Below are 25021 nucleotides of genomic sequence, written 5' to 3'. Positions count from 1 at the left end.
GAATGAATCAATTGCATCGCCTGGACTAGAACCCAGGAATCCAGCTGCCAGCTCTCTGCTCTAACCATTAGACCCCACTCCGCTCGCAGTCAGGATAGACCCCAGGAGTCCTGATTCCTAGACACACACACACACACACACACACACGTTTCTCTAACCCTCTGGTTCTCAACCAGGGTTACGGGTGCCCCTGGGGGTACGCAGAGGTCTTCCAGGGGGTACATCAACAGGCTACACAAAAAGCATTAGCGAAGTCAGGACAAACTAAAATGTCATACAGACAATGACTTGTTTATACTGCTCTGTATACTGTTGGGTGTGTTTTGTTATAGGATTATAGTCTGTTAAAATATGTGTATATTAAATTCAATATGGGGTTTGTAAAGACAGAGCAGCAATCCAAGATGGCGTCGGAACGGCCATCTTGTGACCGCCATCTTGTTGTTTACGGTGATCATGGCCCAGTCACAACTGGATCCAACCGGTTTTTCCCGCCATTGGCAGCTCCCAGGACAATTTTACCTCAGACTGTTTCCACCCCGCTGGGACTGTACCATGTTTTCCCGCCGCTCCGTGCAGGAGGGGCCGGGACTGGCTGAGCAGTGGTACAGTCCGTTCCCTCCGGCCCTCCCCGCCCCCGGCAGCGCTGAAGGACGCCATTCCCGACAGGGGCGAGACGGGCAGAGGCCGTTCGCTCCATTCGACCTGCTCCTGTTCCTGGGTACAACACGGGGCCTGGCTGAGGGGGGCTGGGTGGAGGTGGGCGAGGGGCCTGACCGAGGGGGGAGGTGCGTGGAGGGGGGGGCGAGGGGCACTGCTGAGGGGGGGACACTGGTTGGAGGGGGGACTTGCAGCTCACTGGGGGGCCCTGACTGGAGTGGGCTGAGGCCCCACTACCCCAACCCAGTCCTCGCTTTAACCCTGCCCGAGGCCCCCGCCTCCCTCTGCGCCCCACATGACCAGGTGGGGGTTCAGTGGGGACCTGCGTGGCCCTGTCACTGGGCACCCGCCCCTTGGTGCCCAGGCCCAGCCCTCGCAGCGCCAGAAGTGGGGGGCTGCGGCGTTCGGCCGTCTTCAGCCTTGCAGACATCGACCCGCCAGCACCCCAGTTGCTTTATACTGAAATCAGTCACTGGGGGGGCTGGGCCCGTCCATCAGTGACACAAGGGGGGGCCGGGCCCATCCACCAGTGACTGATTTCAGCGTCACTAGGGGCCGTCGTCCAGCGTCACAGACACTCCCCAGAGCATGGCAGGGAGAGGCCAGGGCGTGCCCAAGGACAGGAGCAGAGCCGGGGCAGGACCCAGGAGTCCTGACTCCAGCCCCACCCCGCACACAGCTGAGTCCCACTTCTACCCACAGGGCTCGAGGGGATGTGGCAAGAGGCAGAAATGGCCCCGTCCGGACTGAAGGCGGTGGTGCGCAAGAGTGAGTGCGGAGCCGGGGGGTCTGAGTGCGGAGCCGGTCGGGGGCAGGGTCTGGTTGGGTGTGGGTCTGGGGGGGCAGGGCCCAGTTGGGGGGCCCTGGGGAGGGGCGCTCCTGGGGGTGTCTCACCCTCGGGGAGGATTAGGAGTCAGTCGGAGCAGAGAGCTCCCCCCCGCCTGCCTGTCACACACCAGGAAGGGGAGGAGGCTGTCTGCCCCACCCCCAAGGGCTGCCCCCTCCCATAGGAGCTGCATTTTGCGGGGGCGTCATCGTCGTCATCTCTTTCCATCAGGATGACTCCCACCAGGGCCGGTGCAAGGATATTTTGTGCACTAGGCGAAACTTCCACCTTGCACCTGTCCCTCGACAACCTCTGAAAACTAGTAAAGTTAGCATTATAAACAGCCTGTCAGAACGGGTAACGGCTGCGCGCGAGGAGAAAAATGACGTCATAGCCGCTTTGTAACGTAGTGAAGCAGTACACTTCTGCCCGGCCCCAACACAGAGCTGGCGTAGGCTATAGCTGTAATGTAGGAGAGAGCAAGTTAAAGCCTTACACTTCAGAAGCCCAACCCACTTCTGTTACTTCAGAAGCCCAGATCCACTGCTGAATCTCCAGCCCAGGCTGCAGTGGACGGGGCCTGTGGCTAAATCCAGACCACAGACCTGGGGTTTAAAAGACTCTTGGAAAGTGGATTCAGTTCTGATGTTCCATGGTTGCCCCCAGAACTGGGACAGAGCAAAAGTGGCCCACAGCTCAGGACGGCCGGTGGTGCTAATAACCCTTACGTCTTCTCTTAGCTTTTCCTCACTAAATCGCACAATTAGGTGGGCCTGACACGTGACTTTTGAATACTTGGGGTGGGCCATACTGCCCTGGTTCAAGAGGGGTCTCTGAACAGGAATAGCAGGGGGCTGCGGGTCAGGAGTGAGGGGCATCTGCAGAGCCGTGGGGAGGGGGGAACCCAGGACTGGAATAGCTGTGGGTCAGGAGTGAGGAGCACCGGCGGAGCTGGGAGTGGGGGGTAGCCCAAGGCTGCCATAGCAGGGGGCTGCGGACAGGAGTGAGGGGCACTGGCAGAGCTGGGAATCGGGGGGGAGCAAAGGGCTGGAATAGCAGAAGGCTGCGGACAAGAGTGAATCATAGAATCATAGAATATCAGGGTTGGAAGGGACCCCTGAAGGTCATCTAGTCCAACCCCCTGCTCGAAGCAGGACCAATTCCCAGTTAAATCATCCCAGCCAGGGCTTTGTCAAGCCTGACCTTAAAAACCTCTAAGAAAGGAGATTACCTCCCTAGGTAACGCATTCCAGTGTTTCACCACCCTCTTAGTGAAAAAGTTTTTCCTAATATCCAATCTAAACCTCCCCCACTGCAACTTGAGACCATTACTCCTCGTTCTGTCATCTGCTACCATTGAGAACAGTCTAGAGCCATCCTCTTTGGAACCCCCTTTCAGGTAGTTGAAAGCAGCTATCAAATCCCCCTCATTCTTCTCTTCTGCAGGCTAAACAATCCCAGCTCCCTCAGCCTCTCCTCATAAGTCATGTGTTCTAGACCCCTAATCATTTTTGTTGCCCTTCGCTGGACTCTCTCCAATTTATCCACATCCTTCTTATAGTGCGGGGCCCAAAACTGGACACAGTACTCCAGATGAGGCCTCATCAATGTCGAATAGAGGGGGACGATCACGTCCCTCGATCTGCTCGCTATGCCCCTACTTATACATCCCAAAATGCCATTGGCCTTCTTGGCAACAAGGGCACACTGCTGACTCATATCCAGCTTCTCGTCCACTGTCACCCCTAGGTCCTTTTCCGCAGAACTGCTGCCTAGCCATTCGGTCCCTAGTCTGTAGCGGTGCATTGGATTCTTCCATCCTAAGTGCAGGACCCTGCACTTATCCTTATTGAACCTCATCAGATTTCTTTTGGCCCAATCCTCCAATTTGTCTAGGTCCTTCTGTATCCTATCCCTCCCCTCCAGCGTATCTACCACTCCTCCCAGTTTAGTATCATCCGCAAATTTGCTGAGAGTGCAATCCACACCATCCTCCAGATCATTTATGAAGATATTGAACAAAACCGGCCCCAGGACCGACCCTTGGGGCACTCCACTTGATACCGGCTGCCAACTAGACATGGAGCCGTTGATCACTACCCGTTGAGCCCGACAATCTAGCCAGCTTTCTACCCACCTTATAGTGCATTCATCCAGCCCATACTTCCTTAACTTGCTGACAAGAATACTGTGGGACACCGTGTCAAAAGCTTTGCTAAAGTCAAGAAACAATACATCCACTGCTTTCGCTTCATCCACAGAACCAGTAATCTCATCATAGAAGGCAATTAGATTAGTCAGGCATGACCTTCCCTTGGTGAATCCATGCTGGAGTGAGGGGCATCTGCAGAGCCATGAGGCGGGGAACCCAGGACTGCAATAGGTGCGGGTCAGGAGTGAGGCAGAGCTGGTGGGGGACAGACCAGAGCTGGCATAGCAGAGGGCTGTAGACAGGAGTGAGGGGCACTGGCAGAGCTGGGAATGGGGGGGAGGAAAGGGCTGGGATTGCAGGGGCTCCAGTCAGTAGTGAGGGGCACTGGCACAGCTGGTGGGGGCAGCCCAGGGCTGGCGTGGGGAGCTGTAACTGCAGTTCAGGGTCAAAATGCCTGGGCGGAGTTGCGTGGAGAAAGCAGGTTCATGTCTGCCTTCACCATGTCTGGATCCAGGCTGTGCTGCCGGCCCCTTACCTTGCACTAGAGCTCCACGTGCCCCGCTGAACGGGCGTCCACATGCCACAGGTGTAAAGGAACTGCAGGAAAGCAGCAGGGAAGCCAGTGCGTCCTGGTGCAGAATAGCCCCTGGAGCCTCATTAGGACCGAGCAGCCAAGTCCTGATGGGCTAGAGGTGGGGTAGGGAGAGGCATTGCTTGAGTTATGTTGGAAACATAGTGTGTTGGGCAGTGCACTCACGCACACCAGCTACCGGGAGTGGGAGTGAGAGTGAGAGCACAGGTCAGGGTCGTGGGGCTATTGCCCTACGGGGCCAGCCAGAATCAGGTGCTTCGTAGGGGTAAAACAAACAGATGTGTTATGGTAGCACCCAGGAGCCCCAGTCATGGACCAAGGCCCCATTTTGCAAGGCGTTGTACATTATTCATTAGGTGTATTACGGTAGTGCCCAGGAGCGCCAGTCATGGGTCAGGGTACCATTATGCTGGGCACAACAAAAAGATGGTGCTTGGCCCAAAGAGCTGACTATCTAATTGCTTAGCTGGGCCGTGGAAGGTGCCCAGGAGACAGGCCGGCAGTTCTCTGAGCGGGGCATGCCCTGGAGGGGTTCTATGTGCAGGACTCAGGATTTGAAGTCTTTGTTGTGTTGTTGTCCCCCACACACTGTAGAGGGTCCCTGGATCCCCTCCAGTCAAGAGGTGCTGGACAGAATCTGTTCTCTTGCTGCACGGGGCCAGATCCTTAGTTCAGCTGTGCTCGTATCCAGCCTGGCAGAAAGGAAGGGGGATCAGACCCATGGCCCATCTAGCCTGTCACCCCACCACGATCGCCGACTGGGGGCTCGGCTAGGAGCACATCGCTAGCTGGCCTGAAAGCAGCCTCTGAGCCACTTCCCGGAGGGGTCCTTCCACCAGCCAGTGGGTCCTGGCTCAGGGCACAGCCGTCCCATCCGAGCCCCACCACTGATCCTCATCTCTTTCACTCGCAGAGATCCTCAGCGTTGTCCTTCACAGCGTGAAGAAGGAAAGAGAATGGAAGGTAAGCAGGCCGAACCTGTTGCCCTGGTGTCCCCCTGGGGATATGCTGTATCCATATATCATGCTCCTCCCCCTCCAGCCTCTTGAGATTCATTAGGAACCTGAGCTTTTCCAGGCTGGATCAGATCCCTGCTCTGTCTAGCCCATCATCCGTCCCCAGCTAGGCTTGGGTATGTCTGCCTTCCCACTGCGCTGGATCAGACCCAGCTTGTCCAGCTAGCCCCATATCTCCCCCCCCACACACACACCGGATCAGACCACTGGGACCAGTGAATCAGCCTGGGTGGGAGGAGGAGCAGGAGAGTGCCAAGCATGGGGGCAGTATGCACCATTGGGCAGGCAGGTTATTGAGCCCCCGGCATGGACTGGGCTGGGGGATGTGGAGCAGCGGGTTAGGCCGGTGCGGCAGAAGGAGCATTCGGCACGGCAGGAAGGTGGTGGAGATGTTGGGCCAATGGCCTACAGGGCTTTCCTAGGGGAACACGGAGACTCCCCTCGTTCCATTTCTTTGTGCCCTGATCCTGGTTCTGTCCGAGAGAACAGGGCTGGGGAGCGGATATCTGGTGGATTGGAGCAGGGGACTGGGAGCTAGGACTCCTGTTCTGTCCCTGCCTCTTGCACTCACCCTGTCACCTGGGCGAAGAGGCTGATCTCCTCCAGTCTAGGAGGATGGAACCATTCTGAATGGCCGGGTGTCCCAGGTTTGTCTCCTACATCTCGTACCAGCCACTCTGCTCGGAGCCGCTCTCCCTGTAGCTCCTCACGCAGTCCTTAGCACGGTCAGCTCAGCAAAGTGCAGGCTTGGTACCGGCCCTGCTGCTGTGCTGTGAAAGGGCTGTGGAAGGGCTCTGCCATTAGCAGTCGCTCTGCTCCCTTGGCTGTGCTGTGGATGATGATGGTGGGCAGCTGGGCTCAGGGCAGTGACTAGTTCATCCGAAGTGGAGCGCTCCCCTCTCGGTACCCCAGGTGCTGATCATGGACAACCCCAGCACACGCATCCTCTCATCATGCTGCACGATGTCCGACATTGTAGACGAAGGCATCACACGTGAGTGGCCCCTCCCTCCCGTCTGCTCCCCCCGCCAGGGCTCCCCTCCCCATTGGATACACCTCACAGTCAGGGAGTTGACTTGTCTACATTCACGTTTGCATCTAGTTTCCCCGCTTTGCAGCCCCCTAGACGCCCTCCTTGCTATCGGTACCTTCCCAGCCAGGTCTAGTTCCCTTAGCCCGGCACTTTCAGCCCGTGGAGCCTCTTCACCGCTTTTCTCAGACTCCCGCTAACTCCTCGCTGCTCCTCCCCCATGCTGTGGGCAGGGTCCTGGCTGGGGAGGGCGAATGCTGGCTCCCTGCTTTAGGGTGGAGGAGCCCTTGGGGTTGAGGGGCACAGAGCTGAGCCAGCACTCTAGCGGGGTGCCCCCAGCACAGTACAGAGGGCCATTCCTTCCCTGCTCCATACTGTGGCAGCATCGCAGCCCACGGCCCCACATCGAAGCGGCTGCTGCATTGTCGCCTCTGGAACGCCCCGGCCTGCTGCCAGCGAACATCACTGTGCCCCTTGGCTTCCCCTCCCCACATCCTGGTGGAGAGCGGCTGGGGCGGGTGGCTAGGACACACTGACCCGCGCCCAGTGTCTGCTCTCTCCTAGTTGTGGAAGATATTAACAAGTGCCGGGAGCCAATCCCCAGCCTGGAGGCCGTCTACCTGCTCAGCCCAGTGGAGGAGGTAGGAGCTCGGGCCTGGGGCAACTGGATGGGGAGCAGGGGAGACCCCGGGACAGCTCCTAGTGCTGCCTGGAGGTGGCGCTGTCCGGGGGGATGCGCAGCACAATGTCAGGAGGGGAATAGGGCCAGTCAGGGCTCCCCAAGAGGCTGCTTCCCCAGAGCTGGGCTTCATGTTCTTTGCCACGTGAGGCACAGACTGTCCCCCAGACCTCTCCGCAGTGCAGTCCTGTGGGGGTTGGATAGGCAGGTGCAGCAGGTGGAGAGAGGCAACCTCAGCTGAGACTCAAAGCGAAGGAGACTCGCTGAGGCAGAGGCTCAGGGAGCAGGGGCTGTTGGGGAGGAGGCTCCTGCATCTGCAGCAGCGAGGTGAGTGGAGGGAGACCAGGGGCAGGGGCGCTGGCAGAGCAGGGTGAAGCCCAGAACCCGCAGGGGCTGCCCACGGAGGGAGCGCTGTAGGAGAGGACTGCGAGCTAGAGCCTGGGGCTTGGGACAGGGCAGCCAGGTTCTCACCTGTCACAATGGCCGGTCGAGGGGTCTGAACAGGTTCCAAACACCCTGCCAGGCTAGCTGGCGTGGCAAAGCTGCAGGTGCCCAGCATGGCGCCCGGGGAGGGAGGAGGCCCTGATGGTAGTTGCCTGGGATTGCTGCTCGGCCGGCTGTTCCCTGGACACTGCTCAGAGCCCACTTAGTTCAGCAGCAAGGCAATGCCAGGCCTCATCTGTGGCCGGGCATGGACACTTCTGTGCCAGTGAGAGATGTGGCTGGGCTCTGAGGATGTCCCGGGCACATGGGCACAAGCCCTGCTCCAGGCAGGGAGGGAGCCCAGAGCCAGGGGGGTGAAAACCAGCCCACCTCCCGATGGCATCATGCTTGGCCCTGAGTCCCCAGGGCCTGGGCATGGGCTGGGCCATTTGAGCAGCAGGGAGGGGCCTCAGCAGGTGCTGACAACCCCCCTCTCTCCGCTTTGCAGTCGGTGCAGGCTTTGATCAATGACTTCCAGGGCACCCCCACCTTCAACTACAAGGCAGCTCACGTCTTCTTCCTCAGCCGTGAGTATTGGGGGTCGGGGGATCCTCCAGCTGGGAGCCTGGGCAGCAGCACACTGGAGCCTGTGGGCGGGGGGTCTCTCTCTGCCGGCAGGCCAGTGCGCAGCACCCTGATTATGCTCTGCCCTCCTGCAGGGGGATGCAGCCCCAGCAGGCCAGACCGAATGACTCCACCTATCCCTTCCCCCACTTCTTCCCCACGGGCCTGCCTCCAGCCAGCACGGCTCACAGACACCTGCAGCGTGTGCCCAGAAAGGCGGCCTCTGGCTACCATTCCCAGCATGCATTGCTCCATCAGTCCCAACTCGGTGGGGGGATGGGACACCACCAGAATACCCAGTGTGTCAGGGTCATATCTGCTTCTCCCCATTACAGCGGCAGGGGGAGCCCAAGTCCCCGTTCCTCCTTGTGCATCATCCTGAGTTGTACACTCCGGTCACTCAGCCCTGCGGGGGGGCTGAGGGCAGGGTGTGAGACAGGGGCTGCATCGGAGAGATTGTGGCTCCCTCTCGCTGCTGATGCTGCAGAAGGCGAGAACCCGGCATGACTCTGGTTCGGGGGGGCTGGACTCATCGTTGACTCCTGTGTGGCCCGCTGGCTTGCCCAGGTTCCCCACAGGCGTGCAGCACTACTGCCCCTGCTGTGCCCGTCCTGGCCCCGTCCGTGGGGGTTGGCGCTGTGCTGGGGGTCCTGAGCCCTGTGCCTGTCACTCCCACCCACTGCCTTTGCCTTGCAGCCTGTCCTGAGCCTCTGTTCAAGGAGCTGAGGAAGTCACGGATCACCAAGGTCATCAAAACCCTCAAGGAGATCAATATGGCCTTCCTGCCCTATGAGAGCCAGGTGAGGGGTGGCCGGGCTTTGGAGGAGCAGGTCCACGGGGCGGATGGTGACGTACGACACCACACCCTTATTGTTTCATGTGGCTTGGCGGGGGAACCTTTCCCTTCTAGGGCCCCGGGTTTGACGCCAGCACAGGGCAGCAGGGACTAGCTGGCTGCTCACACCCTGTGAGAGGTGGAATCGCTGGCTTGCACCTGGTGGGGATGGTAGATGTATGGGGGAGGAGGGCCCTGCCTCCCTGGCTTTACCAGCTCTTACTGATGGTTTATACTAGGCCTGCAAAACAGCCCGATACTCCACACGCCTGCCCTTTACCCAACCACCCCATCCCCTCCTTGTGTCATCAGTGGATTTCCCCCCTCCTGACCCTGAGGGGCAGGACTGTGGTGTCAGCCCCATTGCATTGATGGGGAAACTGAGGCACAGAGAGACATGAGCCTGGTCTACACACAAAAGCTTTGTTGGTATGGGTTTGTTACAGGGACATGAGAGAAAAAATCCCCCCTGTAACTGATGCAGCTGTGGTGGCAGAGCCCCTGGGTAGATGCCGCTACGCTGGCAAAGCAGTCCTTTCGCCACTCTAGCTGATTTCATCTGAGGTACCGGTGCCAGCTGTGCCAAGAGAAGCTTTGGCTGGTATAAGCTGAGTGTCCGTCAGGAGGCTTTGCTGGCTCACCTGTCCTGTTGCGCCAGCAAACCCTTCATGGGCCGATACTGTTTATTGGTGTCCAAGCACGTTTGTCCCAATGGCTCGTTCTGTTCGGCCAGTGAAATAAGCGACAGCGGCAGACGCGCCTTGATGCCAGGTTTGCCCGTGGCTATGCTGGGGCTTTCGCCAGACTAGAAGCGTCGCCAAGCCCCCTCCCCCAACATTGAGGGCACCTGGGGGTCTGCAGCCAAGTAAGGACCTGAGCCTGGAGCATCTTCATCCCAGGCTGGTGCATGAATCTCTGGCTCGCTATCCCTCTACCACAACAGGAGTGGCACTGGCAAAGGGATCTCTCCCTCACTAGGGACTCACTACAGCTCCACCAGGCTGGCCTGATCCAACAGCGCATCTTAGGGGCGCGGTATGGGACACAGCTGGCCTGGCTGCAAGCAGTTGGCACCGGGGTCTGATCTCTGCTCTCCCCTGTCCCCAAGGTGTACTCCCTGGACAAGCCAAAGACCTTCCACAACTGGTTCAGCCCCCACCGCTTTTTTGAAAAGAACAAGCAGCTGGAGATGCTGGCAGAGCAGATTGCCACATTGTGTGAAACCCTGGAGGAGTATCCAGCCATCCGCTACAGGAAGTGAGTGTGCCCAGGGGAAGGGGTACCCAGCTATCCCCTATAGGAAGTGAGTGAGCCATGGAGAAGTACCCAGCCATCCTCTACAGGAAGTGAGCGTGCCCAGAGGGAGAAGGGTACCTGGCCATCCGTTACAGGAAGTGAGTGTGCCCAGGGGGAGGGGTACCCAGCTATCCCCTATAGGAAGTGAGTGTGCCATGGAGAAGTACCCAGCCATCCTTTACAGGAAGTGAGTGTGCCCAAAGGGCGAGGGTACCTGGTTACCTCCTACAGGAAGTGCGTGTGCCCCTCGGGGAGGAGCTGTTTCTGACCCACAGGGTTTGTCTTTGCTGCAGGGACCATGAAGATAACTTCCACTTGGCGCACGCTGTGCTGGCCAAACTCAAGGCGTTCAAGGCATACGAGCCCAGCATGGGAGAGGTGAGTGAGCTGTGTCGGCCACACCCTTGCCATGGGACAGAGCCACGGGGGAGCACATGAGAAGTAGAAGGAAGGAGGAGTGATTTAGAACCTGCTCGGAGATACTGGTGGGGGGAGGGGTGGGGTCTAGACACCCTTGGAGATCCTGAGGGGTTGGCAGAACAATAGCATTCCCTGTGTGGCTGGACTAATGGCCCCAGCCCTTCTCTAACACTGGCTGTGGGCAGATCTCAAAGTGCTCTACAAAGGCTAGTGTCCTTATCCCCTCTGTATAGATGGGGAAACCGAGGCACCAACTGGGGAAGTGTGTGCCCAGCACAATCTCTCTGTTTATAAACAGGGTAGTTCGGTCAGAGAACTAAGCTTCGCACACAGAGCCTCTTCCACACCTGGACACTCCTGTCTGTGTGTGCTCCTACACTCATCACCATGGTATCAGAATCTCACTAATGAATTCAGCCTCCCAGGGGAGGCAGGGTGGCCTGTGTTACAGATGGGAAACTGAGGCATACAGGGAGTCTGCCAGAGCAGGAATAGAACCCAGCTCTCCCGAGCCTTAGCCACAAGTCAGCCCTGGCCTGTGGGCTTCCCCTAGCTCCTGCCATCCCCGTCCCACCCCCAGCAGAGGGGAGCTGCAAACCCACCCTGCCCTGGATTCTCACACGGGAAACCCAGTAGCTCCTACCCCCCTAGGAGAAGCAAAGTGATGTAAAATCCAAGGCCTGCCCAGATCTCTCCCTCCTGTTGCCTCTGCTCTTGCTTCCAGCCTTTGCTGAGCTGCTGGGAGACTGTGCACCTGTGACCAACTGGGAATGTTTGTAATATCTTTTATGAATCTGATGCGTGCCTCAGTTTCCCTATATATTTCCTGGCTTCTCTGGCAGGGGGTGAAGGGGAAGGATTCTCGGGGAAGGTAAGAGTCATGCCGGGGGTGGGGGGTGTCACCTCCCTGTCTTAGTGAAATGAAGAGAATCCAACACAGATCAGCCTGGGGGCCAGAAAGACCGTGCCGACTCCAATGGCTCCTGGCTGGATGCTCCCAGCAGGGAATTGGAGCAGGGCCCCCAGCTCGAGAACACAGGGTTGGGAAGGTTTGAGCTGGGGGATGAGTGCGGGAAGCTGGGAGCTCTTGCCTGAGAACTGACCAAGGTCAGGCCGAGGCCTGGTCTACACGAGGCAATTGGGTCGGTGCCACTGCGTCGCTTGGGGGTATGGGAAAGGCGGAGTCACTGAAGCGGAGCAGCTGAAGTGGTTTACATGTAGACAGGCCCTGAGTGAGAGACCCGGAGCTGAAAACAGGTTTCTCTGCAGCTCGGCCAGGCTCTGGGCTGACCAGAACGGCCTCTTGCTTTAACCTTCAGTGGGCTGGGCTGCCCAGGCTGGGGTCCAGGTGCCTAAGAAACCCAACTGTTCTGGTCTCCAAAGCCACCCAGCCCGCAGTCCTGGCACCCTGGGGCCTTGTTTGCACTAGTCCCTCTTGCCTTGATGTTTCCCAGCTGCCAGCCCTGAGAGGTAGCTGGCACAGGCAGTGCTGTGGCACCCACCAGTGCACTAACCACCCCTCTGCTCTGGGCAGGGTGGGGTGACCCGGTGGTTACGCCAGCCCCCATCTGCACTCGGGGATCCCTCCAGCAGAGCCGAACTGGCAAAGGGTGTGAGCAGAGTCCCGTGGGGGGTGGGGGCGGGGGCTGAGCATAGCAACCCATCCAGGCTGGGTAGGGCTAGAGGGGAATGATGGTGCCAGCTCTGGGTTCATGTCCCTGCTCTGCCACAGACTCCCTGTGTGACCTTGGGTGAGTCACCCAGCCCCTCTGGGCCTCCATCCCCCTCTGCAATGAGGTGACAGCCCTGCCCAGCCCCACGTGCATGGGGGGGCAGGATGCAGCAATGATAGTGCTACAGTGGTGGGGGCCAGATACTCCTCCAAGAGAGGCGCTCCCCCGTCAGCCTCAATCCATTTACCCAGAGGCTGTGGAGACCTGCCAGGCGGATGGGTGGTGGCCGGTCCGACGTTCTGCTCCCGAGCGTGGCTGAAAATCGGGCCACGTAGTGAGGTGGGACAGTTGGGATAGCATCAGGGGCTGTACGTCCCCACCCCACCCACCCCTGACTGTCTGTGCTACCCAGCAAAGAGCAGACGCAGCCCCCCCCTTGCCGAGATGCTCCTGGGTGGGCTTGGGTTCCACTGGGGCTGCTGGAGCCGGTTTCAGAGCCGTCTGCCATGAGAGCGCAGGGCTGGTCTCCTATCGCCACCTGCTGCGCAAAGAGGGCAGTGCATGCTGATCAGGCAGGAAGCGGGGGCTGGGCCAGCCCCCCCATGATGTGGGTCTGAGATGCTGACCATTTGAGTGGTCTCTGTCCAACTGGATGCTGGGGGGCCACACAGGCTGGGACTGGGGAGCTAGAGCTTCATATGGGGTCCCAGCTCAGATGCAAGGTGGGACACAGGGATAATGTCCTGTCGTCCCCCTCTGGGACCTTGTATCAAAGAGTCTCTGGGCCTGGTGTTGGTTAATGATAGACTAGCCAGGCCCTTCTGGTGTAGTTCCCTCCGTCCCCACACAGCATATGGAGCAGGGGGCAGTCAGGGAGCTGCCTTGTAAGGGGCATGCTCCCGTTGGTGGAGAGGCACGAGCAGAGAGCATGCTTGGGGGAGGGGGGCATTGCTATTTGCATGAGGGGTAGGTAGCCCGTCCCTGCAGGGGGCGTTGCAGTGCAGCTGGTCAGGGCAGGACCCCAGGGCACGTCCCAGCTAGCTTGGGGGGTGTCTCTTGGCTTCCCCCTGGGGTTGGGGGCTGGGCCACAGAGAGGGTGGGTAGTGAAGTTTCAGGCCACCAGGGCCCATTGGATTGTGCCGTGTAAGCCAGGCCAGGAACCCTCTGCCAGAGCAGGAGGTGACGGGTTTCTCTCTCCTTTGCCCCAGGGCCCCAACAAAGCCCGTTCTCAGCTGCTGATTGTGGACCGAAGCTTCGACCTGGTGTCCCCGCTGCTGCACGAGCTCACCTACCAGGCCATGGCCTACGACCTGCTCAGCATCGAGAAAGACACCTACAAGTAGGGCCTGGCTGCCAGCAGGGGGCGCCCCGCACCCCTCCTCAGGCGGGCTGGGGGGGATGTGGCCCAGGCACCTGCACTGCTCCGCAGCCCCCACGCTCGGGCGAGGGGTGCCGCAGCCTGACCCCATCTCTCCCCTGCAGGTACGAGACGACGGGCATCAGCGACTCGCAGGAGAAAGAGGCGCTGCTGGACGAAGACGACGAACTCTGGGTGCAGCTACGCCACATGCACATCGCTGACGTCTCCAAGTGAGCGCGCTCGGCCCCGCCCCCTGACGCACCCCTCCATGCCCCGCCCATCCACCGGACATACCCCCCCGTGCCCCACCCAGGGCCAGGACCCATCCCCCCCGGACACACCACTCCGTGCCCCACCCAGGGCCAGGACACCCCTGGACACACCCCTCTGTGCCCTGCCTAGTGCCGGGTCTCGCTACTCCCCCCCACCTTCGGCACACCTCTCCCCTCCCCACCCAATGCTGGGACCCCCTACCCCCACTTTGGCACAGCCCTCCCCTCCCCGCCCGCTGCCAGGACTCCCCCCTTGGACACACCTCTCCCACCCAGTGCCAGGACAGCCCACCCCGTTGACACACCCCTCCCCCTCTTTTCCAGTGCCGGGACTTCCCCCATCCTCCCCTTCAGACACACCCCTCCCCTTTCCTTCCCACCCAGTGCTGGAACCCCACTACCCCTTGGATACACTCCTCTCCCACCCAGTGCAGGGACACCCACCCCCCGCAACACACCCCTCTCCTGCGCAGTGCCAGGGCCCCCCTCCCCCTCCCACCCAGTGCTGGAGCTTGTCCCTCAGACATACTCCTCTCTGAGTGCTGAGACCCCCTGGACCCAGCCCCTCTCCCCAAAGGACCCCTGAGCGCTCCCTTCCAGAGCCACTGTCCACATCTCCTCTTGGGGATCCGCCTGGACACTGTCTTCCCCCGATTCCAGGGTCTCCCCATGCACCTTACAGCTCCCTTGAGTGAGTCCCTCACCGACCTCTTGCTGGGCCTGCCGCTGCCCCCAGACCCCCCCAGCAGGGCACCAGGAGCCCCCAGAGGTGCACTGAACTCTGCCTTGGGGTAACTTAGGAAGAGGGCCTCCCCCAGCCTGTCTGAGGCTCTTGAGGCAGAGAACCCTGGTGCCTGTGGGGCGGGGGCTCCATCCCCTGTAGCATAGGACAGGGTACCCCCTACCTCCAAGGCAGTGCCTGGCTCCGTCCTGACCCCTCTCCCTGCTGCAGGAAGGTGACGGAGCTGCTGCGCACCTTCTATGAGAGCAAGAGGCTGACCATGGACAAGGTGCGGCAGGGGTTGTGGGGAGCGATTGGGGAGTTCAGGCCGGAGGGACAGGGGGACCCATTCCACTGCCACTGATGGGGAGGGGAGGCTTCCCTGCTGCCCCAGGAGGGGTTGGCGGGGGCAGGGGAGCTGTCCCATTGTTCCCAGGGTTTGCCTGTAAAGGGCTTGGAGGTGTATGTGGAGTCCCCTGCCCCCCAGCCAGAGTTCTGGAGCTCCCCACAGTGGGGGAGGGCAGAGGCCCATGGGGCGGGGTCAGACAGCAGGATCGGGACTGCGCAGGGAGAGCTGCAGGGAACCAACGCTGGCATCTCCCTGGCCCGCTGCTGCATTACACCTTGAGGGGCGCTCGGGTTGCGGGGCTCCCGTCTCGTTCCAGCTGGCCTGGAAAGGGCAGGTCTAACCTAAGCCGCAGCCACGCATGGCCTGAGTGACCCGCCCTACTGCCTCTGCCCTGCAGGGGGCTCCAAGCGCTGGGAGCAGCCGGGATCTCACCACCGCCTCCCTCCAGGCCAACATCAAGGACCTGTCCCAGATCCTGAAGAAGATGCCCCAGTATCAGAAGGAGCTGAACAGGGTAACGGGGCTGGGCTTTTAGTGGGCAGGGGGCAGGCCATTCAGTGGGGCTGATGGGAGGGGCAGGGTGCTCTGTGGGGCTGGTGAGGGACAGTAGGGACTCTCTTGGGGGGCAGGGCACTCTGTGGCACTCCGCTTTACTGCCTGATGAGAGCTGCTGACCTGTCCCGTTGGGCAGAGCCATTTTCCCCCCAGGTGCTGTGTGGCACCATGGGCAGCAGCCTGCCCATCAGTGCCCAGAGCTGCCACGTTAGCCCCACCAAGGGCAGCCCTTGGGTAAAGCCCGTGCCTTGCTGCTGCAGCTCTCGGGAGAGGGCCTTGGTGGGCTTCCAAACCAGCCTATTGGAGCCACTCCTGGTGCCACTGAGCCATGTGCCAACAGAAAGCTCCTGGCCACTGGCACAGGTACCCCGACACCTGCTGATCTCCAGCCCCCAACCTCGTGGTGACTAACAGAAAAGCCGTGGGCTGTTTTGGAAGCTGCTCCCTCCTCCTGATCCTCCCCTCCAGCTGCCCCACTCCACCCCAGAGGTGGCTGCACATCAATCCCTATGTGGCAGCCCTATATGGTGGCTGGGCAAAACAATCCCTATATGCTTGGCTTCTACAGCCAATTGGGGCTGCCCGTCTGGCTGAGGGGCCCTCCTTGTGGGTTGGGAGGTGCAGGTGCTCTGGACCAGCCAGTGATACGGTAAACTCCCCCTGTGCCCCGGTCTCTCCCCGCAGTACTCCACGCATCTGAACCTGGCCGAGCACTGCATGCAGCACTTCAAAGGAAGAGTGGAGAAGCTGTGCAGCTTGGAGCAGGTGGGTCTGTGGGCAGAGCCTGGCTGGTGGGCAGAGTCTGGCTCATGGACTCAGCCCGGAGAGAGGGGTCTCAGAGCTGCAGGCTCGCTGGAGCCAGGGTCAGCCCCCCCATGCAGCACCAGGGGTGTAGAAGGAGGACATGGGGCTCGGGTTACTCCCTGCGGACCAGTTGCTCACCCCAGAGGGAGCTGACCCCAGGGAGGAGGGGGCCCTGGCACGGGGTAGGCGAGCTGTGGGTCAGGGGGCCGTCACATCTCCCATCCTGCTGCATGGGCGGGAGGAAGCAGAGTGGCCTGACCTGGGCCTTGTGTGTGCGCCCCCTTCCCCCCGCCCCCAGGACCTGGCTATGGGGACGGACGTGGACGGGAAGAAGATCAAGGACCCCATGAAGATCATCTTGCCTGTCCTGCTGGACCCCAGCGTGCAGGCCTACGACAAGATCCGCATCATCCTGATCTACATCTTCCTGGAGAATGGTAACGCCACAGGCCTGCAGGGGGAGCACTGCGGGGCCTGCTGCTGCAGGGGGGTGCTCCTGGAGGTGGGGCCCAGGCCTGTGGGGCTGGTGGGGAATAGCACTGCTCAGACTGGCAAGCCCTCCTGCTATGTAGGGCGCCCCCCGGCCAGCCACTTCCCAGGGCCTGTGTCCAGCCTGGCTTTACAGCCCTGTCTTCCCTCTGCCCACCTCTCGGTGCCTGCAAGCCTGCCAGTGCGCCATGCCCATGCTCCGATCTGGGGTCAGATCTGGGGTCAGATCTGGCGGCCTTTGCTCCCTACTACTGTCTTCCGAGCAGTGTCCGCCCTCCATGCTCCCCCAAGCCCATTCTCTACAGGGAGGGAGGGAGGATGGAGACACACACCCAGAGCAGCCCCCCAGCCCGTTCTCTGCAGGGAGGGGGGACTTCCCTCCCTTCCTGCAGGCTGTTCAGATACCATGTTGTGTCTCTGAGCCTCCTGCAACCAGTCCCCTGCCCACCCCTTGTGTCATCCCTGCAGCAGCTCCCTGCTTTTTGCTGCATCCAGCCCCTTCCCCAAACTCACCAGGGCCTGGGGAACCTCCCTGACTCTGACACTTGGCACAGTCCCTCTTCCCCCATCGGTTCCTATCCCATGCTGGCTCGGTGGGGCAGGGCCCTGCTCCGGGGCCCTTCCTGTAACCCTGCTCAGGCACTGCCCCTGTGCCCATTGCTCAGGCCAGGGTGCCCTCATGGGGCTCCTCTGGCTGCCTGGCTGCCCAGTTTCCTGGCCAGGGGGTGCTGTGGAGTTGCCAGGCCTCCCCGTCTGCACTAAGCAGCAGTAAATGGTTTGGGGGGGCAGGGGTGGGGCACGTTGCCCTCCCTCCAGCTCAAGGCCTCACAGCCTTTAAGAGCCAGGCCTCGGCTCTGACTCTGCACCTGACTGGCCGCAGAAGGGGGAGCCCAGATCAGGGGGATGGGGGCTCCCATTGCACTGCCAGGGGGAACTAGAGAGACCCCTGACCCCAGCGCCCGAGAGAACCTGTTGAGGGAGGAGCAGCAAGAACCTAAATTCGATCATTAACTGTGTGGGGTCCAGTGGGTTAGAGCGGATGGTGCTGGGAGCCAGGATTCCTGGGTTCTATCCTCAGCTCTGGGAGGGCAGTGAGGTCTAGTGGGTTAGATGGGGGCTGGGAGCCAGGACTCCTGGGTTCTATCCTCAGCTCTGGGAGGGCAGTGGGGTCTAGTGGGTTAGAGGGGGGCTGGGAGCCAGGACTCCTGGGTTTACCCCCAGCTCTGAGAGGGGTGGGAAGAGCAGGATCTCAGGATTTGATCGGGGAACTAGGACTCCTGGGGCCATGGACTCATGTGCCTGGGCTGTGGGTGCGTCCCGGGGTGCTAGGGCTGACCTGTCTCTCCCCGTGAAGGTGTGGACAAGGAGAACCTCACCAAGCTGATCCAGCATGCCAACATCCAGCAGCAGAGAGACATCATCAACAACTTGCAGTTCCTGGGCATCTCTCTCACGCCTGGGGTAAGGGACTGGGGCCAGAGGCCAGGGGCCAGCAGCTGTACCCATGCCAGGGGGCAGATCTGTGCTGCACAGGGGAGCCCAGGCCATCCTGGAGGTGCCCCTCTATGGCAGTGACCTACTCCCAGCACAGAGGTGGCCTCTGTCCCTGTACAGTGGGGTGACGCCCTCCCCATAGGAGGGTGACCCCCGAGTTACTCCCCATCTGGGGTGACTTCTTCTTCCCCGGCAGAGGATACTGGAAGTCAGGACCTCAGATCGCCAGCGAGCTGGAGCTGGTGACCACTGCATGGGGTGGCCATGCGGCGAATGGGGGGAAGCAGCTCTGTTCTCCCATCAGTCTCTCTCCCCTCCTCTCCCTCTCTCTCTCGCTCAGTGATCCATTCTGTTCTTTTCTCTGCCTCTCCCCTGCCAGCCTGGTAGGCCGCGCTCTCCCTGTCTGCCCCCGTTCCCACCCCGCACCTCCTCCCTGCTGCCTCTCACCCCCTCTCCCTTCCTCCCCCAGAGCAGGCCGCTGCGACCGGAGAGGAAGGTGCGGCTGGAATCCAGCTACCAGCTCTCCCGCTGGACCCCCATGCTCAAGGACATCATGGAGGTACCGGGCCATCTGCTTCCTGGCCTTGGGGGTGGGGTTGCAACTGGCAGGCTGGGCCCAAGGGGGAGGGGTTGGTTTGGGGTCAACCATGTGTAGAGCCCTGCATATCTGCACACCATTTCTGCGGATAGTGGATCAGCTGCAGATACAACCGTGCAGGGCTCTACTTCCCAGCAGCACCTGGCCCGTGGCGTCTGGCTCAGGCAGCCTGGGGGACGCAGCGCGCTCGGGGCCGCTGGCCCGCAGCCAGTGGCTGGGCGACAGGTCAGAGTCGGGGCTGTCCAGCACCCACTCGCTCTGCCGCGCTGCTTCCTGTCCAGCAGCTCGAGCAGCACCAGTGTCCCCACCAGCTCCTGGGCAGCAGGATTTGGGATTGGAGTGGGTGGGGCCCCGGCGCCCCACCCCTCCACCCCACTGTGATGCAACATGCTCTGCTGCTGCTGTGTACTGTTGCTCGTGACCCCCCAGGAGGGCACGTGATGAGACACCCCTTCCCCCCAGCCCCCACCCCCTCCACACTGCCCCCTTCTCCTCGAGACCCCGCCCCCTCCACGCTGCCCCTTTCCTGCGAGACCCCTTCCCCACCCTCGCTAGCTGCTGCCGGTGAGGATGCGGATACAGGTAAAAGGCGGCTTGTGGATCGCGGGCTGATGCACATCCACACTTTTGTATCTGTGCAGGGCTGTAGCCATGTGAGGGGCTCATCAGAGAGTCCTCTCCTGCTGCTGTCCTTAGGGGTCTTAAATCATAGACACGAGTGCAGGGGAGTTGTCTTACTCGGTGCTGAGATGCTGCCACCTCTGGGGTGGGCCATGGGCGGTTTATACAGTGGTCCCTCACCGGGGCTGAATTCTTCCTAAGGAGTGGCAGGCAGCTCTTAACAGCCGCCCAGCAGCGCTGCCCGAGAGTCTAGGGCAGGAGGTGATCAGTGTGTGGGGCTGGAAGTGCAGGGGATCCAGGCAGCACACTGTCATGACTGGCACTGGAATCTGAATGGCTGGCAGGGTCCTTGGCCTAACCTCCAGTGAGGAGCAGCTGTTTGACGCTCATCTAAAGGATGAACTCCTGCAGCACAGTACTGGTCACGCCCCCTGCAGACCCCCGCCCCGCCTGCTCTCTGCAGTACAGCGCCCCCTAGCGCCGCACTGGGGTCATAGAGCACCCTCTGCTGACTCACTCGCACCCCCCAGCACCCAGTAGCTTTTCCCTAGAGGTCTCCTATCCAAGCACTGCCTGGGCCCAAACCTGCTTAGCTTGTGAGAGGTGACATGGTCACTCCATCCCCTAACCCTTGCAGGGAGCTGAGCCCCTCATCACCCTGTCCTGTGGGGCACTCCTCAAGAGGGTGGGGGGGCACACTTAGTTGCCTTCAACCTACTGGCTTGGGGCTCCTCCAGGCCAAGAATTAACCCCCTGACCGGAGCTCCTGTCCCTGGCAGATCACAGGTGGGAGGCTCCCAGCCCCTTGATCCAGTGTTGTGATGGTTCCTCCTGTGGGATTTTGGGGCAGGCAGTTGCAGTAGCCTCAATCCCACGCCTAATCCAATCAGGGGTGCCCCCCTCTGCGCCAGCCACAACTTGGCAGGCCTTAAGCTTCCCTGTACAAGTCAATGCAGCAGACTAATGTAAAAGCCCCTATTATGTGGCATTAGGATGTATCATATCCTGGGCCCCCTGCGTGCCTGGGACACACCTCATGGAGCAAGAGGCAGGGCCTGGATCTGCCCGCAGCAGGAAAGGGGCACTGAGGGCAGCCCCCTGCCTCTTCCCCCCCACCCCCCAAATGAGGGGCCCTGGATCTGGCTGCAGGAGGTCTCCGCCCTCCTCATAACGGTGGACGGGTGGAGAGTTCACAGCAGGGCACTGAGCAGCTGAGGGGGATGTGGGGAGATGGGGGGGCATTACTGGAGGAGTCAGCGTGTTCTTTGCTGGCTCCGCATGCCCCCCCCTGGAAAGGGGGCCCCAGGCTGCTCCCCCCAGGGACTGTCAATCATTCAGTGAGGAGCCGTCCCAGCCCCTCCACCCCAATGGGGCCTGGCTTGGCCACCAGATCCAAGGTTCCTGCTGCTTGGCCCCTGCTGATCTGTCCTCCCCCCACCCCCCCACCCCCTGCCAGGACATCATTGAGGACAAACTGGACAAGAATCTGTGGCCCTTTTTGTCGGACCCGGTCCCTACCACCAGCTCCCAGGCTGCTGTCAGGTAAGGCTGAGCCTGGCTGGGCTGTGGGGGGCAGAGCCCTGACACACACACCCCAGAGTGTAGGAGCCTCTGTGCCTGGGAGTGTGTGGTCAGGACCCTGCCCTCTAGGGGGGAGGGGATGTCCAAGAGCCTGGAGCCCTGGAACCCTCTTACCATGTCCCCCGCACCCCAGCAGTCCCTCAACACACCAGGGCCCAGGATGGAGGAAAGGGACTGGCCGAGCTTTAGACAGACCCCCAGCCCAGCGCAGGTGCCACCCTCCCCTACTCCCTCTGGCCTGCTTTGGGACTCCTGTCCCACTCCCTTGGGCAGGGCCTGCCCCGCAGCCTCCTCCAGGCCCTGCCCTTCCATCTGGCATTCCCTCAGCGAGCCCCTGGTATCCACACTGCCCCTCTCTCCCCCCAGCGCCCGCTTTAGGCATTGGCACAAGAACAAGCCAGCGGCCGAGTACCGGACGGGCCCGCGCCTCATCATTTACGTGCTGGGTGGGGTGTCCATGTCTGAGATGCGCTGCGCCTACGAAGTGACCCCGGCCATCAAGGGCAAGTGGGAGGTGGTGATCGGTGAGTGGGGCGAGTCCTGGGGGGAAGGGCGGCTGGAATGCCCAGGTCAGGGAGAGTTGGGACCCCCTGGGAGGGGGAGACCCTAGAACTGCCTGCCCAGCACCCACAGGGCTCCCATGCTACCCTCTGTCCTCCCACACCCAGGGGCCTGGGAACAGATGTGCTTGCCCCACATGGCCTGTATCTAGCCGCCTGATCTCCTGGCCTCTGTCTCCCCAGGCCTCTCATTGCCCAGGGACCATGTGTGGGGCCCCAGTCAGACACCCCCAGTAACTCCCATAGGGATATGGCTCACCCCCTGCACACACCCCTCGAAGACCCAAGGGTGAGGAACACTGTCAGCGCATGGATTCTTGCCTGGCTGTGCAGGGTACAGCGGCACGAGGGGTGCGGTGCCAGGCCAAGGGGGATAGGAGACAGTCCCTCCCCCCCTGCACTAGAGCAGGGTCCAGCTGCAAGGATGGGGGTGATGGTGATGCCAGCCACATACCTGCCTCACTGTGCCCAACACTGCCAACCACCTCTCTCTCCCCCAGGTTCCAGTCACATCCTGACCCCCAAGCGCTTCCTGGATGACATCCAAACCCTCAACCAGCTGGACCCCGAGGAGGCCTAGAAGCAGCCCCCTCCCCCCAGAGACTCTGCCCCCCACAGTTTGCTGCCCCCAGCTCCACCTCCTCTTCTCAACAAGGCATCTTCCCCCCTACTCTTGGCTGCGGTGTCAGTTCTTGGGCGGGGGGAGGACCCCCAGGCTGCTTGGCTGTTCGGGCAGGGGGCAGGCCAGGCTTCCTCCCTCTGGCACAGCCTCTAGGGCCATTACCCTTTGTGCCCCGTGGCCACCCTGCCCCCGATTGGGTAGGAGAAGAGTCAGGCTCCATTATCTACCAGCTTCAGCCATTCCTACCTCCCCTCCCTGGGACCCAAAGCACAGCCCCTCTCCCTCCCCCTCCTGTCACCCCTCTGCCAGCGATGGGGGGCGCACAGAGGCTGCTACCAGCATCTGGCTTTGGGGGGGTATGACCCAGCAACTGAGCCCCAGGCTGTGTCTGTCCAGTCTGAAAAGAGTTAAAGAAACCCCCCCCCCCCCTTCTGCCCCCATATCATCCCCATTCATCGCCTTGAGGTGCTGGCCCAGCCCTGACTCCCTGCACCCCTCCCATCACAGCCTGGCACCCTGGCCTCTTGGCCCTGTCCCCCAGTGGGGACCTCGGCTCCCGAAGGGGGGAGGGGTCCTAGCAGGAGTTGCAGTCAGAGTGCCCAAGTAAGTGGGGGTGGAGCCAGGACTGCGTAGGAGGCGCGTCCAGGGTTGGTCAGCGGCAGGTAGGGTGACCAGATGTCCCGATTTTATAGGGACAGTCCTGATATTTGGAGCTTTTTCTTATCTAGGCTCTTATTACCCCCCACCCCTTGTCCCTATTTTTCACACTTGCTGTCTGGTCACCCTAGCAGCAGGGCAGAGCGGGCTCGCCACCTGATGGGCCTGGATCAAATGCCCCTGCCCAGTGGCAGACACCTCCCCACTGCCTTTCCCTGGGTATCAGAGCCACGCCCTGGGCACCTGGAGCCCCAGCTCCATCTGAGGCAGCCAGCTCCAGCCCCCTTGGGTCTGATCAAGCCCTGAGCCACGCCTCACCCCTTGAATCCCACGGGCCCTAGAGATCTTCTCCCTCTTGCCTGCCAGGCGGGCTGTGCTGGGGCAAGCGCTGGCAGGAGTGATCCCAGGTAAAGGCAGTGACCTCCTTTACTGGGAGTGACCTCCAGGGGGTGGGGGGCGCAGGGGGAGAGTTTGTTTGTTCGGAGCTCTGAGCCCCTGCCCCCCCCATTATCACAAAGTCAGTGCTGGCCCTGCCCCCGGCTACTGCCCTGCTGGGCATGTGCCTGGGCCAATGAAGTGCATTGCCAAAGGCTGGCCGAGGTCTCTGCTGCTGTTCACAGGCAGGGGAAGGGAGGGCACAGGGCGGGGCGGGTGGCTGAGGGCCCAGGGAGCGGGATCTCCCCAACTCCCCCTCCAGCCCTGCTGCAGGTCCCAGGTGTCCTGGCTCCGAGTCACCCGGCCAGCGCTGCCTCCCCGCACCTGGGAGCAGGGTGGGGCAGTGGCTGCTCCTTTCACTGTTGGACCAGGGCCTGGGGGCTGCTCTGCTCTGGCCTGTGGTCGCCCCCTGCTGGTGCAGTGCTGGCTCACCCAGCCGTGCCCCAGAACCTCCACAGTTCCCTGTGGCCCCCTGCTCCTAGTGCCTTGTTCTGCCTCTGGTCCGTGTGCCAGGGGGACCAGGAGGGAGCCTCAGGAGTCCCCTCAAGCCAGCTATGGGGTCCCCATCAAGTGTGGGGTTGGGACAGGCACTGAGCGAGCACCAGGGCCCAGCCCCCAGGCTGGCCCCACAGGGAACCATACCCACCCAGCCCCTGCCCCTCCCAGAATCAGCGCTGGAACCCAGCCCTCTGCGTCCCAGCCCCTGCTCTAACCACTAGCCCCTGCTTCCCGCTCAGATGTGGGACAGAACACCTGCCTCCTTGGTCCCCCTCTAGGGCCTGGCCTTTGCCCCAACCCCCACCTCCTCCATCCTCCTGTGCCTAGAGCTGCCCCAGGGTCCCGCCACCCCGGCTGCTGCTGGCCCCCAGTCCTTGGGGCCCTGGCTGGCACCTGCATTGTGTGAGCAGCTGTGTAGGCTCGTCCCGTCAGCCAGGCCAGGGCTCCCCTCTGGCACCCTCTAGCCTGTGCCAACAGCTGGGGGTGCAGTGGCAGTGTCCCCACCCCCCTCCTTGTTGGAGGGTGAAAGGAGCCAAGGAGGGGCTGTGAGAGAGCCCCATTCTCCTACCCTTCCCGCACCCTGCTCCCCCGGCTCAGCTCGGAGACTCGTCCTGCCTCTGTAGTCACTGGGCATGGGGGTTAGCGCCCTCAGCAACCCCACCCCCACCAGCTGGAGACAGTGAGAGACCAGTGCCAGGTCAAGGACCTGCCCCAGGTCCCGGAGGAGTATTATGGGGGATCAGGGCCCAGAGCAGGGGTGACCGTGGTGGGGGATCAGACCCATCACTCATGAGGGTTGGGGGTTGTCTAACTTCTCCTCTCAACCTGCTCGCAGGCTGTGGCCCCTCCTGCCCTCTCCCAGCCCATCCCCTGCTCCCTTGGTGCCCAGGGGGCACTCAGCCAGCCACACATGGTCGCGCACCCCATGAGGTGGGAAGGAGGCTTCAGGCCTGTGAGCTGTGCTGTGCCAAGGACCAAACCCAGCTTACCCAGGTCCTGGGAGATTTTTGTGATGCACAGAGTCACTGCTCTGGTTGCCTGTGACCCCTCCCGCCCTGACCTGCGGTGTCCCAGCCAGGCCAGTTGGGGCGGGGGGGGGCGGAGGGGGGGAGTAGCACGGCTATTGCAGGCAGTTGGGGAGGGCGGGGGGCTGGAGGGCACTGACTTGGCCATGCAGCC

General features: G+C 61.5%; 1 protein-coding gene across 1 annotated transcript; it reads left to right on the top strand.

The window, feature by feature from the left end:
• The first annotated feature begins 1391 nt into the window (after window positions 1-1391).
• On the top strand, window positions 1392-22210 carry LOC140901066 (syntaxin-binding protein 2-like). Its single transcript, XM_073319223.1, has 19 exons — window positions 1392-1428; window positions 5144-5193; window positions 6159-6240; window positions 6841-6917; window positions 7887-7965; window positions 8699-8802; window positions 9946-10094; window positions 10427-10511; window positions 13435-13565; window positions 13709-13816; window positions 14811-14868; window positions 15377-15442; window positions 16168-16248; window positions 16586-16724; window positions 18131-18237; window positions 18740-18829; window positions 20946-21031; window positions 21437-21594; window positions 22131-22210. The coding sequence occupies exons 1-19, from the start codon at window positions 1392-1394 to the stop codon at window positions 22208-22210; spliced, it is 1767 nt and encodes a 588-aa protein (XP_073175324.1).
• Window positions 22211-25021: the final 2811 nt, after the last annotated feature.

The sequence above is a fragment of the Lepidochelys kempii genome, chromosome 20, assembly GCF_965140265.1.
Source record: "Lepidochelys kempii isolate rLepKem1 chromosome 20, rLepKem1.hap2, whole genome shotgun sequence".
Classification (NCBI taxonomy): Eukaryota; Metazoa; Chordata; order Testudines; family Cheloniidae; genus Lepidochelys; species Lepidochelys kempii.
This window is presented reverse-complemented; position numbering and strand designations above follow the sequence as displayed.